This window comes from Helobdella robusta (assembly GCF_000326865.2).
Source record: "Helobdella robusta unplaced genomic scaffold HELROscaffold_1, whole genome shotgun sequence".
NCBI classification, from domain to species: Eukaryota; Metazoa; Annelida; class Clitellata; order Rhynchobdellida; family Glossiphoniidae; genus Helobdella; species Helobdella robusta.
In genome coordinates this window covers 7,658,835-7,674,078 of record NW_008703570.1, presented here as the reverse complement: position 1 = coordinate 7,674,078, position 15,244 = coordinate 7,658,835, and the positions used below count along the sequence as shown (strand labels likewise).

Here is a 15,244-nt window from a genome sequence, read left to right as displayed (position 1 = left end):
ATATATATATATATATATATATATATATATATATATATATATATATATATATATATATATATATATTATATATATATATATATATATATATATATATATATATATATATATATATATATATATATATATATATATATATATATATATATACAAATATATTAAATTATAATATAAAATTATATATAATTTATTTATTTGTTTTTTTAATTAGTTTATTTATTTAATGTGTTTGCGCTTGTGCATGTGTGTGTGTGTGTGTGTGTGTATGTGTGTGTGTGTGTGTGTGTACTTAAAAAATTAAAAATCATTCTTTAAATGTGTTTAAAATCGTTTGCCTTGTTTAATTAAAAAATCATGTACTTACTAAACGTTCGATCGCTTGTTTAACCCCGTTCACGCCTAGTCAGTGATCAACAAAATACTTTGTTAAAATGTTACTCAGCATGGCATTAAATTTCAAATACAAACCACAAATAAGTGTGTTGTGATTTTCGTCTGCTTCTCGAACTGCTGCTAAATATTTTGAGCTGGGTTCTGGGTGAATGTCGTAGGTTCTGTTGTTAACGATGAAGAAGCCACTGCGATAAAATTTTGTTGTTTAATTGAAAAGGTGTGTATTCACTTGACTGAAATAATAAAACACGTGCAACTGGTATTTGAACAGAGAATTTATTATATCTGATTGAAAAAAAAACTCAATGTACATTAAAGTTTAAAAAACTAACTCTATTTTCATTCTACACGTTGTGAGACTGGCACTTGAACCTGGAAAACCTCTCACCTCTCCGATGTAATAGCAGTTACCCGACGACTTTTATTTTTAATGTTTGACACACTTTCAGTTATTTCATAACATGTTTTTTATTTTAATATATACACACGCTTATAAAGAAGACAATCACTGATTAAATACATACAACTCACATGATTAAAAGGGTTTTGACTGATGTTTGACGCCCCAACAACTCTCTCAGCATATTTTGAAGAAATCAACTGTCTTGAGTCATTATCAATTTTTATTTTTTTGATTGCGTTGCATCGTAATCAATATGTTGTATATTTTCATAAAAATAAACATATCTATTGCCAATAAATGTCAAAAACTAACATTAGAAACCTAAAAGTGAGCATTAACAAAAATGTTATTACTTTTATCAAACGTACATAAAAATCAGAAACTAAACTAAACTAGTCAAACTGAAAGGAAGTCATTCATGAAAAGGAAGAAATTCTTACATGTTTAAATGCATGTCCAAGACGAAGTTCTCGTTTTCGGAAGTTGTCAGGTTGACCGTCAGTTGCTGCACGTGCCCTTGATTCTGAAGTTATCATTAAATTGTGGAAATTAAGACCTGTCAGTCAGATGCGAGATAAAAAATTTTTTACTTTTGTGCGCGTGCCGTTCAGAATCGTGCCGTTAACAGACAGAAGAACAAATTTTTCATGGCCAGCTGCAACATTAAATGTTTTATTGAGAAGAAAGTTATTTAAAGTTCTGTGTACGTTAAAATATTGAAAAAGAATTTATATTATACATGCATAAAAAATAAAAAATAATCCTTCTAATTTCCCTTTACGCTAGTGCTTAACTTAAATAATTTTCCAACATTTTGCTATATGCATGTGAAGAAAAGTTAGTACAGAAAAACTAGTGCTGATGATGTCACAAAAAATTATGGATTTGTTCATTGTTGATTGAAAGTTTAAAAATGCCAAATAACATAGTAAATCAAAACTTATATGGACAGAAGTTACTCTGCTCTACATAAGAGTTGTAAACGTTTATTTCAATTACACTTTATCTTTGTTATTAACGAGCGTTGGGACGCTATCATTAAGATTAAGTCAATTTGCTAAAATGAAATTTTGACAAAAAAGGGTAAAACATATTTTGTGATGTTTATTAGATCATTTAGCTGGAACTCATAAATTAAAGATGAGGTATAAATAAGTTTCCGATAAAATAATTCGTTCCATTGTTGCGTTTATAAATACTTTGGTAATAATTTTTGATAGATTGGATTTCGTAACATAGAAGGAATTTCCTTACTTGCTATCTGCAAACTCCCCGCGGTGTAAACGATTAAAAAACAGACAAACTTCAAAAACATGATGACAATTTCAAAAATTGTGCTTGTTAAAAGTCTATCTGTTATTTTAATTTAATTAAATAATTAATGACCCAAGCAAAATATGATATACTACACAAATCTGTTCGAATTCCGCTTAGTGCTCAGGTAACACACATTTAAATACTTAACCATATACATTCACATTTAAACCATATAACCATATAACATTTTAACCATATACATTCACATGTTACTCATGAGTTAAATCACGTTCTTCATGCTAAAATCTTAATCGACAGAAAATACGCCTTCAATAGATTTAACAGCTATATAATGATACCAAATTTTAACAAGTTGTGTAATAGCGGAAATAAGTATATAAGAACATCCACACATCACACAAACACACACCGACTAAATATATATATATATTTATTTATATATGTGTATGCTATTAATCATAACCATACCGCCTGTAGGTTTGAAGAAATTCAACAACATAAGCCGACATGTTTTCAAAAAATTTGAAACATCATTTGTTTCGACATTTACTAGAGAAGCAATTGAAGTTCTGAAGTTATTCAATAGAAGCACTTCACTAATCCTTGGATACAGATGCAGATGCAAATACATAACAATAACCATACTGTGAATAATTTATTTTTAATGTTCGTTTTGACTTATTTTTATTTCTAGTGGTGCAAAGATAACTTTGTGCAAATACAGGAATTGCGTTTGTGCATGCTTGTTTTAAATAAATGTATGCATATTGCAACTTAAAATGTTCAACGAATAGGTATGGCAACGACTGCTTGAACAGCCAACAGGTAAACAATTATAGCCATCAACAGAGCGTAACTAATTGTTTTGGCTGTACGGTTATAACGTCGATAAACATTTGAATAATATAAATAAAAATAAATACTTGTTTAAATACGGTGATAACGTCGATAAACATTTGAATAATATAAATAAAAATAAATACTTGTTTTGCTCTGAATGCACTTAGTAAACCGTTAAGGATTTATTTGTTACCACCTAACTCACAATGTACTAGCTTTCAGGTAACAGGTAAGTGCGTACCTGCTATCTTAAGACTGGTACATCTTACATAAATATTAACATCACTATTATAGTGATTTATTGAGCGCCAAACGCAAAGTTACCTTGGAGGGTCTCGGAGCCTGGAACTGGATACGCAAACAGAAAGTTTTGAGTTTACCGACAAAGATTTGATGTTTCTAAGTTTAGGTTGTAGTTGTATTCTGAAAACCGCGCTTTGCAAATTTTTATTTTAGTATAGATTTTTATTATTTTATTCTTTAAAAAATCGCAGAAATCTTACAACCATATACATAGAATACAACATGCAAGTCAGTAATAAAAAATGATAACGGAATCGTAACGGAAATTAAATAACGGAGTAAGAAGGTTCAAGCATGGAAAATAAAATAATGATTTAAGAAACTTAATTAAGTATTTATTTAATATAAAAAATAATAATGAATAGATATTGTATTTATTATAACGTTGTATGTCGTATGTTATAGGTATAATGATGAGATTGAGAAAATTGAGAAAAGAGAACGAATGTGGAGATGACTTCATGACGTCTACGATGAGAAATGAAATTTTATAAATCAGTGGAGTAATTTAAACATCAATGCGCGATTGTATTTGGAGCCAATAAAGTTTTTTGAAAAGGGTTGATGACCAAATTGTGGTCACAATTTTGGAACCACATTTAAACCTAAAAAAAGTTAAGCCGGTTTGTTCTGTTTGTACAGGAAAACTCCAGCGGATAATCGATTACAGCGTAAAAATACAGTATAATGACATAACTGCTTCCGGATCAACGTTCAAATCATACGCTTCATTTCACTTCCAATGTGTAACTCAAAAAATAACAGAAATAGGTTAGATTACACAAACTACGTTCTATACATATATAAAAATTACACATTTTATTCTACATATATGAATTACTGATTACACCTCTTGCTAGCGTAGCGTGTGCGTTAAGGAACTTTCTAACTTTCTCCGTCGCTAACTTCCAGGCTGTTTTGTTTTGGTGAGCGGTTCATTTCATATTCACCTCGCGCGATGGCTGGCGACGACGACTTCATCGGTTTTAAGCCGCCTCTATACAAACAAAGGAATGAAAAAATTGTAGAAATTGTTAAATCATTTAAAGATCTTACTAAGGTATGTTTTAAAATAATTTGTGATTTATGTAATTGTAAGTAATGGTAATCGATGATGATAATTAATGATTAATCGTAATGATAATCTGTACTACAGTAGTAGTAGATTCTGTAGTAAATAAGTAAAGTAATGTATTTTATGTAATCATCACATTGTGAGTAAAGGTAATTAATCTTGGCAAGATTATCTTACTCTTAGTCTTACACGTTACATTACATCACACATACTGACTGATTGCGTGTGAGTGACAGTGTGCAAACCTCTTCTTTGCACTATCACTGGGATGAAATGAATGATGAATTTATAATTTTATATGTCATTAGTGAGTTTCTAATAACATAGTGCATAAGATAAGGATATCAGTCTGAATTTTCTTTACATTCACATCTAATCTAGATCTAGGTCACAAATGTGCTTCTCCTATCTAATTGATCTGTTTTGTATTTTAATTTTACAAACCAAAAAATTGTATATTATAAATTTCATAAATGTAGTAAGGTAAAATATTACTGTTGAATTACTAATTGCTAAGATTCAATAAAAATTAATTGCTTTTATAACCTAACATTTTATTTTAACTTAGCTAATTATTTTTATAAATGACAAATTAGATTATAGATCTTGGATGTGGTGAATGTAGATTGTTAAGAAGTGTCAAGAAATTGGACAGAATTGAACAAATAATTGGAATTGATTGCAATAAGGAGATACTAGAAGATAATTTTTACTCACTTAAGCCTTTGAATTTTCAGTACTTGATACCAAGGAGCAATCCTCTTACCATCAACATTTTTCATGCTGATTTTTTAAAAACCGATCTGTCACACCTCCGAAGCTCAAATCAAGCAGTCATTTTGTCCGAAGTGTAAGCTGGTTGATAAATAATACAATGCTTAGTTATCATTTTTTTTCTATTAATGTTATTTGAAGGATAGAACATTTGAATGAAAATGACTTGCCCAGACTTGTCAAGGTAATTTTTTATGAAATTAACCCTGATATAGTATTGATTTCAACACCAAATGCAGATTTCAATATTTGTTTCAACTTTAATAAAAGTGGAATAAAGTTTCGGCACTTTGATCACAAGTTTGAATGGACAAGAGCAGAATTTTCCAATTGGTAATTAATTTTTTTCAAATAAAACATTGTTTAACCGTTGGAACATGTTGAAGGTGTAATGGCATTGTTTCAAGATATGCTTACAACGTTGTATATGATGGAGTTGGTCTTCCTCCTGTTAATCATGTCAGTGTTGGTTACTGCACTCAAATTGCAATATTCAAAAAGATTTTTATTTGTGAAAACTCTCCTGCAAAACTCCCTAAAATTTCTGGCAACTTAGAAATGGTATGTTATTTTTATTAAAAATATGGTGTGCTATTTGTTTAAAAATATGGTATATTGTAATTATTTTTATTAAATTTATATCAACCAATTTCGAAATTTATGTAAAGGTTGGCGAAATAATTTTTCCTCATATAAAAAATGAAAATCCAATTTCAAATGAAGAAAGCATTAAAAATGATATCTGTTATACTATATATCAAACAGTGAATTTGTTACTGAAGTCAGATGAAGATAATGGTAATTTTCATATTTTTAATAAACATTTTTTTCTTATTTATTATAACTTATAGAGATCTAAGTTTCTTACTTTATATAATTATTTGGTTAAACAGATCAATTAGGTAGGGTCAAAAAATGAAATTAATGACATCCTTTGTAACTGCTTATCTAATTGTACTAAATGTTTTTCATATTCCAACTTATGCAGAATGCAAAAATGGATATGTTGATGACGATGTCGTTTATGTTTCTTTGGATTATTTAACTGAATGCAAATATTTAAAAAAGTATTTCCACAACAACTTCTCAAGTTTAAGGTACTTAATTTAATTTATCATATGATTGTTTATTTCAATAGAGACAACACGTATTTGTTGGCTATGTTCTTTGTTGAGACAGTTGTTTTTTTTTCTAGTTTTAGATTGAGAACTTTATATCTACTTCTCAAATTTTGAGAAAGTATATGTTTCGACTAATTTAGAAGACATCATACCCTTCAAGAAGCAAATTAAACATTTTTATTTGAACAGGTATTTATTAAAAACAACCGTTTAATAATTTATTTTTATAAGATAAAGTAATAATACATAGTGTAATTGCAAAAAATAGGAATCAATCAATCAATTGTGAAGTGCCATTTTCGCTATGTTCAACAGCAATGAATTTTACAAACAGATGGATATTGAGATCCGTTTCCACACAATTCTTAAGTGATGGAGAAGTAGTTAGAGAAGAAGGTAGATGGTTCCAGAGAAAAGGGCTAAAAAGAGCAAACTTAGATTTAGCAAAAGAGTGTTTAACACGAGTTAAAAAGAAGTGAGAACAAGAAGGTGATCCTAATCCGGGACGTTTAGGTTCAATTAATATATTTGATAATTACTTAGAAAATAATTAAGATTGAGACTGATACATTAACGTATAAATTTTAAAAATTATTCTATATGTTATAGGCAGCCAGGAGAACAAGATATTTAGATATATGAAAGAAGATAGGGGCACGAGTAACTAGACGAGCAGCAGAGTTAAAAGCTTTACTTGAAGGATAGAGTGTAGAATCTGGAAGACCATAATAGAGCAAGTTAACATTGTATAATATGTATGTACCTTCATTTTATGTATATGGCAAAAAGTATAATATGTAAAACAGTAATGTAAAAATGTAACTGACAGTTGGCTAAGTTCAACCAATACTATATTAAGTTTGTCGTTTATTTCTTTTAACTTTTATAAATTTTGTTAGTTGTAGAGAAATTGTTTTCGTTCCATAGAAACAGTTTTTTATGTACAATTCCAAGGGACAAAAAATGTTCGTTATATTGAGATTTTCCTTGTACAGAAGTTCGTTATAAGGAGGTCTAACTGTATTAAGAATGAACTTTCATAATCTTTGTTAAGAAAGGAAATATTTTTGTGAGACTAAATTGCTGAATTTTATTAGATCGTTATAAATTGTGTTTGATAATTTTTTAGGGATTTCCTCTTAAAAATGGATCACAAAATTTTGGATGATAAGTTCGTGGTGGTAGATAATCGTAACTCTGAATTTTGTACATTAACCGAATGCGAAGACCATATTTTGGAAAATTGTGATATTATCAATGCTACAGATAATAAAACACAGCAGCTAGAAGATTGGAATTAAATTTATCACTGGCAACGTTCACAAAAGTAAAATATTAATTGATGCACTGACGATAGCCACAAAATTATTTTTTATGAGATATTCTTATCGTTCAGTATGATTGACTACATAAACGTACATTATCATTTGCTATTTGTTCAACGTGTCCAAAAATCGATTATGTTGTGGGAAGAAAATGTCTCAAATACCCTAAATATATATATATATATATATATATATATATGTGTGTGTGTGTGTGTGTGTGTGTGTGTGTGTTATATGTACATGTTTGTGTGCTTATATATTACATTAATTAATTAACATTATACAACATAATCAATTTATATTCTACAAAATGTTATTGACTGAAACGAACGAGCAAATACAAAAGAACAGAAAGTTTTATTAAAATATTTGATATGATGCTCCTTGAATGTGAACATAGCCTTGTGTTTTTTCGAAGAGCTAGGCAGCTTTGCTGATACCCAACAACTGTCATTCTGTCAAATCATTTGTAAATTTCAAAACATTAGTTCAGGTCAGACATCGGTTAAGATATTTATTTCTTTACTCGCTTATATTTCTCAACTGATTTCATTAATTGATTTGATAATTTTAATCGTGATGGGCTAATCTAAAAATAAAATTTAATAAATGTGCATGTATGTTGAGATAAACTTGCATAGAATTTCAGCGTATGAATTGAAGTAAAGCAATAGAACTTCACGTTAACCAGTAAGCATATAACGCCATTGTTTTAACTTAACATTGCTATTAGGCGCAGCTATATTCAAAATATAATTGGCCCACAGTTCCACGCTTTATTAACTTTTATGTCGCGTTTGATTTTCTTACATCAAATTTGGTAAGTATAAAATTTGATAAGTATAAAATTTACAGTTTAATGAAAACTTACATTAATTCACTATGTGATGACCAGGCGTGGCTTTTTAACGTCCATGTGAATAACACAAAGGTTTCGTTTATGGGACTCAATTTATTAAATATGGCTCCCTGGAATGATTAAGCTTAAATAGCAAGTCAAATATTACTGATATTTTAGAATTTTTATTTATAAAAAAGGTTAATAAGAAAATTTAAAGAATGCTTTGAATTATTTTCTTCAATGAAAACATTATTAATGAGAAAATGAAAACAGTCTTTTTTTTTATACAACTATCAGTTTGATATATTATGTCATTTAAAAAAGGTTAAAAAATTTAAGTGCATCTGTGTTGAGATAAACTTGCATGGAATTTCAGCGTATGAATTGAAGTAGAGCAAAAGAACTTCACGTTAACCTCCTATTATCTTACCTGATTCTAAAACTCTTCATGTCTCTCATAAGTTTCGTAGTCTAGGTTTTATCTTTGATTCTACTATGTCTCTCTCTTCTCAGATTAATAGTGTTGCTAGAAGTTCTTACTTTCATCTACGTAGAATAAAAAAACTTTTGCCTTTTCTTGATGATCATACTCTTCTCCTTCTTGTTACTTCGTTAGTCTTATCTAGGATTGATTATTGTAACTCGCTCTACTATGGTCTTCCTGACTCTATACTCTATCCTTTAAGTAAAGCTTTTAACTCTGCTGCCCGTCTAGTTGCTCGTGTCCCTTTCTTTTCTCATATATCTCCATATCTTGTTCGCTTGCACTGGCTACCTATAAAATATAGAATAATTTTTAAAATTTGCACGTTCATGTGTAAGTCTCAATCTAAATTATTTCCTAAGTATTTATCTCCTAAGTATTTATCAGATATATTAATTGAACCTAAACGCCCCGGTTTACAATTGTCTTCTTATTCTCACTTCTTCTAAACTCGTGTTAAACACTCTTGCCAAATCTGCTTTTGCTTTTTCTGGTCCTTTTCTCTGGAACTCTCTACCTACTTCTCTGACTACTTCTCCATCACTTGCGAAGTTCAGAGCGGATCTCAAGACCCATCTGTTTTCAAAATTCATTGAGGAGCGCTGTTGAACATCGCGGAAATAGCGTTTTATAAGCTGATTGATTGATTGATTGATTGATTGATTGATTGATTGATTGATTGATTGATTGATTGATTGATTGATTGATTGATTGATTGATTGATAAACATATAACGCCATTGTCTTAACTTAATCGTCCACAAATGTCATCAGCCTATAGGTTCCTTGATAAAATATAAAAAATGTACAACGCCAACGCCGTTATCGCTACCAAATGGAACTTGAAGGGAAAAGAATGCGATAGGGTTATAATTCCTCTGTTCGGTTTAATGACATTTTAAAAAATGTTTTTAACTTTTAGAAATGTGCGAAATTCACTGCCTTACGGCTTTAATCAGCAAATTTTACCTTTAAACTAAAGTTGAAGGTTATATGTCTGTTTACATTCTTCCTAGGTTCAGAGTGTCGGATTGAAACTCCTAGCGATTAAAAAGACTAATAAATAAAACACTACGAAATAAGGAGTTGATTTGTGCGGGCTTTATAAGAAACTGCGATAACTATTCTGATAGGTATTCGGGCTGCTGATGAGTCCCCGGTAGGGAGGAAACACGTGTCCAGCCTGTCCAAACGAATACTATTCTTTTCTTCTCCCGCTCACTGCTCTTCTGGTTCGGTGTTCTCATCATCAAACGCAACCCCAACAAGAGCAAGCAACGACAAAGCATTCTTAAATAACATGCCAAACGACGATAGGCCTGGATCTTTTGTCATTCAAACCCGGTCACTGCACGCACCGCGAAACAGCGCCAGGCGACTTTAACCAGTAGGCCACATGCCGCCCAATCGAACTGGGAGCGTTAATTATTTTATGTATAATGTCTTGCCAGTCATCTGAGGCCGCGCAATTTGGTTTGTTATCTCTGAACGTCAATGCTGTCGTGGCTTCCAGTAAAGTTCATAATGTGAAGAATACAATAGGGCAACACCAACAAAATTAATCCGATATTTTATTGAAAGACAAAACTTTTTTGTGGATGTCACTGCATTTCGAATGAACGGCATTTTGTTAACTTTCGATACAAATAAGTTAAAATAAACTTTCGCAATAGAATATAATTCCATTGGGCCTAGATAAGCGGTTAAGCCCATTAACAGGTGCTACACTTTATTGACTTTTATAATATTTATGACTTTACTTACACGAAGCATTAAAAACACAAGTGTTTTTATAAGTGGTCTGAAAATATATTACAATACAATATTTTATTTTACTTCCAAAAAATAAATATACTGTATCGAAGAGTTTTTTAATTTTCCAAATTAAAAACTGTAAATATGATAAGTAATTTTGTAATAATAATTACAACTAAAGTCAATGCAAAATACTTTTTGTGGCCCTAGTCTTCTTTTTGGCCCTAAAGCACGTGCCTTGTTTGTCTAATGATTAAAACGGCACTGAGCTGAGTGTTGGTATCAGTCGGTAGTATCGAAGTTTTTGCGGTAAATATACATTGTTGGATATACAACAGCTTTGTCAATCTTTCATTAAAAAATAAATATTAAATTGTACCGGTGTAATAAATACTCAACGCTCGTGTAAACCTATAACTGAAATCAAATCAATAATATCACTCATTAACATAATTTTTTGCTAGCTATTATCATCATACTATTAACTTCATGGATATATATCCATGATTAGCTTACCTCTTTTTGATACTTTTTTTATTTTTGTTTCTTATTAACTTTGCTTTTCAATTATCTATTTTTTGTTCCTATATAACTACTTCCAAACTATACATTTCGTTCACCTGTTTTTTTCCTGTAATTTGTATTACTTTTTTGTTTTTCATTTTAACATTATTTTCCTTTTTTACATTATATTGCATTTATATCTTGCTTGTTGTAACAATCTGTCAGTGTTTAAATTTTTTAAATTAACATATATTATTAACGGACGCACGTCGTAATTAAAAAACAATTGTTTTGACAAAATAATCAAAATTGTTCGTACTTCGTGATTTCCCAGGCAATCTCCTGTAACGACTCTTTTGTCTAAGCTTGTGAAAGTGCCAAAGCTTATGTTATCAGCGCCTAATGGTCTCATTACAGAGAAAAAGCTTTGAAGGACATCTTGAGATTTTGTCCATATTTGAACTAAAAAGAATTAAGTGTCTTTTTTGTAACAAATGCCAATAAGGATCACTAATTTTCGACACAATATACGTACCGGTTAAAAGCGTTTTCGTTCTCAGACACGTTCTGACAACATGTGGATGCCAATGGCATAAATCTATCGAGTCGTTTATGTAATTATAAACATTTTTTTGCGATTCTAACTGTCCGATTAAGCACTCTTCGTAGCTAATTTTAATCACAGAAACTAACTGGTAAAAAATTGTAAACAAAGAAAATAACCGTACAAATTTTGTTACAAAACATCTAGGAATGATCAACATGTCAAATTGGGAAATAGAAAATGTATTCGCAAAAAACTACTGTAAAAATTGTGCTACAAAACATAAGAATGATCTAAACGTCAAATTTGAAAATATAAAATGTAATTACAAAATAACTATTCCACCGATAATTTTTCAACAAATTTTGAATTTGAGTCATTTTTAAGTTTGGTATTTACTTTTAACCTAGCATTCATGATTTTTGTTTTTATTTCTGGAATAGAGCTTTTGTCACAATGTTTGAGTGCGTTTTCGTATTTTGTGGCGGCTATTTCGTAATTGTTTTGAAGAAAATAAACTTCTCCTATGTTGTAATAAATTATTGATAGATGAGCTTCTTTTGCATTTTTTAATGACAATTCCAAATATTCCAAAGCTAAATCTAGTTCCTTTCGATGAATTGAAAGAACTCCTATGTCATTGTACATAACAGATAACTGTGGATTTTCGTGGTCAAGAAGCTTTTCGGCGATTGCTAAAGATTTTTTTAAAGACAATAATGAGTCTGAAAATCTTTTAACATAAAAAAGATATTTCCCGTAAGAGTCCAAAGACATTCCATAAAGTGCTAAAGTATCGATACTAACGGCATCATTTTCACCGTTCGTCTTTTTTTCTAATATATCAAGACAGTATTTATAACCAAGTTCAGCTAAATCATATTCTCCTTGAACTACATAAATCATTGACAGTTTGAGAGAAATTTCTAAAATGGAGTCATCGTCTGGTGCAAACTTTTGTACATTTATTAATTCTTGCATGGTTTCAAGGTATAGTCGTTGGGCTTTGTCGAACTTTTGTTCCGCGAATGCTAAATCGGCCATTGAGTCTAACACATATGATTTTGCTTGACTTATTTCGGTTTCATCAACGTTGACACTTTTAGAATGATTATGAATAAGGGCCAAAGCTTTGTGGTATGTGTCTTCTGAATCTTTAAATTCTTTTTTATGCTGCTGAAGCTTGCCTACTTTTATCAAGTCGACAATTTGTTTGTAAAACGGTTTTGTGTTGATGTCATCTTTAGATCTCAAAGATAACCCTGAAAATGATCCCAGAAGGAAAGCATTCTTCAACAAAAACTGCTTCTCTGAATTCAACCTTGATAAGAATAAAGTTTTACGTTTGACTTTTATAAACAAGATTTTAATTTCAGTTCTCAAATTAAAAATAAAAAAATATTTAGCTTTTTCATTAGTACCGGATTTGATGGTCTGAAGGCTTTTATTTATTTTCAGATTAAAAAAGCAACTTATTTCACGTCAATTTTTTACAATTTTATTGCCAACCTATAAAATTATTCCAAAAAAGACGTAACAATTTAACTACGTCAAATTACTGCGTTGCAATAGATTTATTTTTCTATATATCATTGTCGCAAACTGATCAATTATGTTATTCAAATCTGTCATTTCCAATTATGTTTCTCTTTCAACACTGAAAAGAGCAAAATCACTGGGACGATCTCGTCCCAATGATGTACGCAGATACGATAAAACAAGCTTCAATTTGCTGAATGATCGCTCACAGCTTGCAATTGAAACTGCTATTGTCAATAAAATTTTTGATTTCGATCGTTTATTTTGACATGTAAAGTTTTTCGGTAAATAAATAATTTTTTTTGCTTATGATAAAATTTTCACTCTCGTGAAAATTTTGTCAGCCTCATTTTGGCGCCCGAATACTTATGTACTCTCCGCCTCCTCCTCCAGCTACGCCTCTGGACTGAACCAATGAGATGCAAAACAAAATTAGAAAGTATTGACGTCGCCTATTTCAGTGAACAACGATTTGGGAGTGGTAATCAGTCAACCTGAAGCTACAAACAGTTCTATTTGAAGCTGCTGTTTCATTTGCTGCTATCACATTTGGAGCGTATTACAAATCTTTTTTCTTTAAAACATGCTCCAAAAATGCAAAAAGAAATGACTGCGGCGATTTTATTACTATTTTGTTGCATATCTTCCACAAGCCTAGATGCTTGTCATTAGAACAAACGGCTGAGCCCGAAAGATACTAAATCGGATTAGAAAACAGGGCTTTGGAGCAAGCACTTTTTTGAATTGCTCCGCTCCAGCTCCGCTCCGGCATAAAAAAAAGTTTGCTCCGCTCCGCTCCGTGCTCCGAGGCGGGAGTGTGTTTTAGAATCAATTAACACAAATTTTTTCAAATATTTTTTTAATCAATCAATTGATTGATTTTTAGTACCACTTTCGTAACGTATAGTTAAATTGATGAAATATACAAAAAATTAAGAAAGTACAGGTTCTAAAAATAAAAATGATACACCATACAGACACAAGATAATCAAGTTAAGTCAATAATTCAATCATTCATTCTAATAAACAAAATAGCGGAAAGCAAATCTTCTTTCATCGATTGTCTGTTATCACTTAGTATTAATTTCAAAGCTGAAAATAATCTTTCAACGCTGGCTTGTGATGTTGGCAAACTTGCAGCTATTCTGCTTGACTGTCTGATTCGATCTGGATAATGTGCAATGGCTTCGAAGACATTCACCTTTATTCTTCCAACATCCTCAATAGCTTTACAGTCCTCTTCAAAATGCCTTTGTATTTCACAATCATTTTCAATGTGTGATTTCATAGAAATTTTGCGTGTGTTTTCTCTTCTATCTAGCTCATTTTCAAAATCATCATCATCATCTTCAGAGATAAAATTTAAATCACATGTTGGCTGGGACACATTAACAGATGTTGACTCTTTTGCTGAATCAAATACTTTTTTTCTTTTTAATCGCAATTGAATATCAGCCAAACCTTCTCTGGCTTTGATTTTGTCTGATTTATTCAATAAGATTCTGTATCTAGCATCAACATACACTCCAGCAAGAAAATGTGTGTTGTGTAAAAGCTTTTCTTTCCGCTTTCTCATAGAAGATAAAATTCCTAGCGCAACATATTCTCCATTTTCTTCCAAACATTTTTCAAGTTTACACCACTCCTTCATAAACATACCTGGAGTAAGATCAGCAGCTTGAAGGGCAACTGTAGTGATATTAGGTTTCTCCAAAACATCTCTGATATTTTTTACTTCATTCCATTCATCTTTGCTAAGTTCTAAATCTTTTGTTCCTGCAGCAGCTACAACTTGTTCGCAATAGTCTTTGAAAAACAGAAGACGATCAAGCATTGCATATGTTGAACCCCATCTTGTTACTGTATCTAAAGATTGTGTTTTTCCATACATTTTCAATAAAATACTACGGATTGTTGGTGTTCGTAATTTTACTACAACTTGCCTAATTCTTCCTAGAATTTTTGTTACTCGTTCATTTTTTAATCCATCCCANATGGCCAGTTGAAGAGTATGAATCCCACACCTCATTAATTGAATGTTTGTGTCTTCATTAACCCACTGTGGT

At 30.7% G+C, this 15,244-nt stretch overlaps 3 protein-coding genes across 3 annotated transcripts in view; 1 reads left to right on the top strand and 2 right to left on the bottom strand.

Annotated features, from left to right (window-relative positions):
• Positions 1-403: 403 nt before the first annotated feature.
• On the bottom strand, positions 404-1,689 carry HELRODRAFT_159193 (hypothetical protein; the record flags this gene model as incomplete). The annotated part of the gene is made up of 4 exons (XM_009011095.1): positions 404-578; positions 726-811; positions 1,237-1,352; positions 1,608-1,689. 4 exons carry the CDS (start codon positions 1,687-1,689, stop codon positions 404-406), a joined length of 459 nt encoding a protein of 152 aa, XP_009009343.1.
• Positions 1,690-4,196: 2,507 nt separating this feature from the next.
• On the top strand, positions 4,197-5,567 carry HELRODRAFT_151325 (hypothetical protein; the record flags this gene model as incomplete). The annotated part of the gene is made up of 4 exons (XM_009011094.1): positions 4,197-4,277; positions 4,889-5,142; positions 5,208-5,399; positions 5,453-5,567. Coding segments are annotated over 4 exons (642 nt in total), but the record flags the coding sequence as incomplete, so codon positions are not given.
• Positions 5,568-11,289: 5,722 nt separating this feature from the next.
• HELRODRAFT_159191 (hypothetical protein) overlaps positions 11,290-15,244 on the bottom strand; it is a gene marked incomplete at both ends in the record, with an annotated part of 5,327 nt that continues 1,372 nt past the window's right edge. Inside the window, 5 exons of the mRNA XM_009011093.1 lie at positions 11,290-11,313; positions 11,415-11,557; positions 11,631-11,787; positions 12,039-12,988; positions 14,313-15,044. Of these exons, the coding sequence (XP_009009341.1) occupies positions 11,290-11,313; positions 11,415-11,557; positions 11,631-11,787; positions 12,039-12,988; positions 14,313-15,044 (2,006 nt within the window). The remainder of the gene's footprint in view (positions 11,314-11,414; positions 11,558-11,630; positions 11,788-12,038; positions 12,989-14,312; positions 15,045-15,244) is intronic.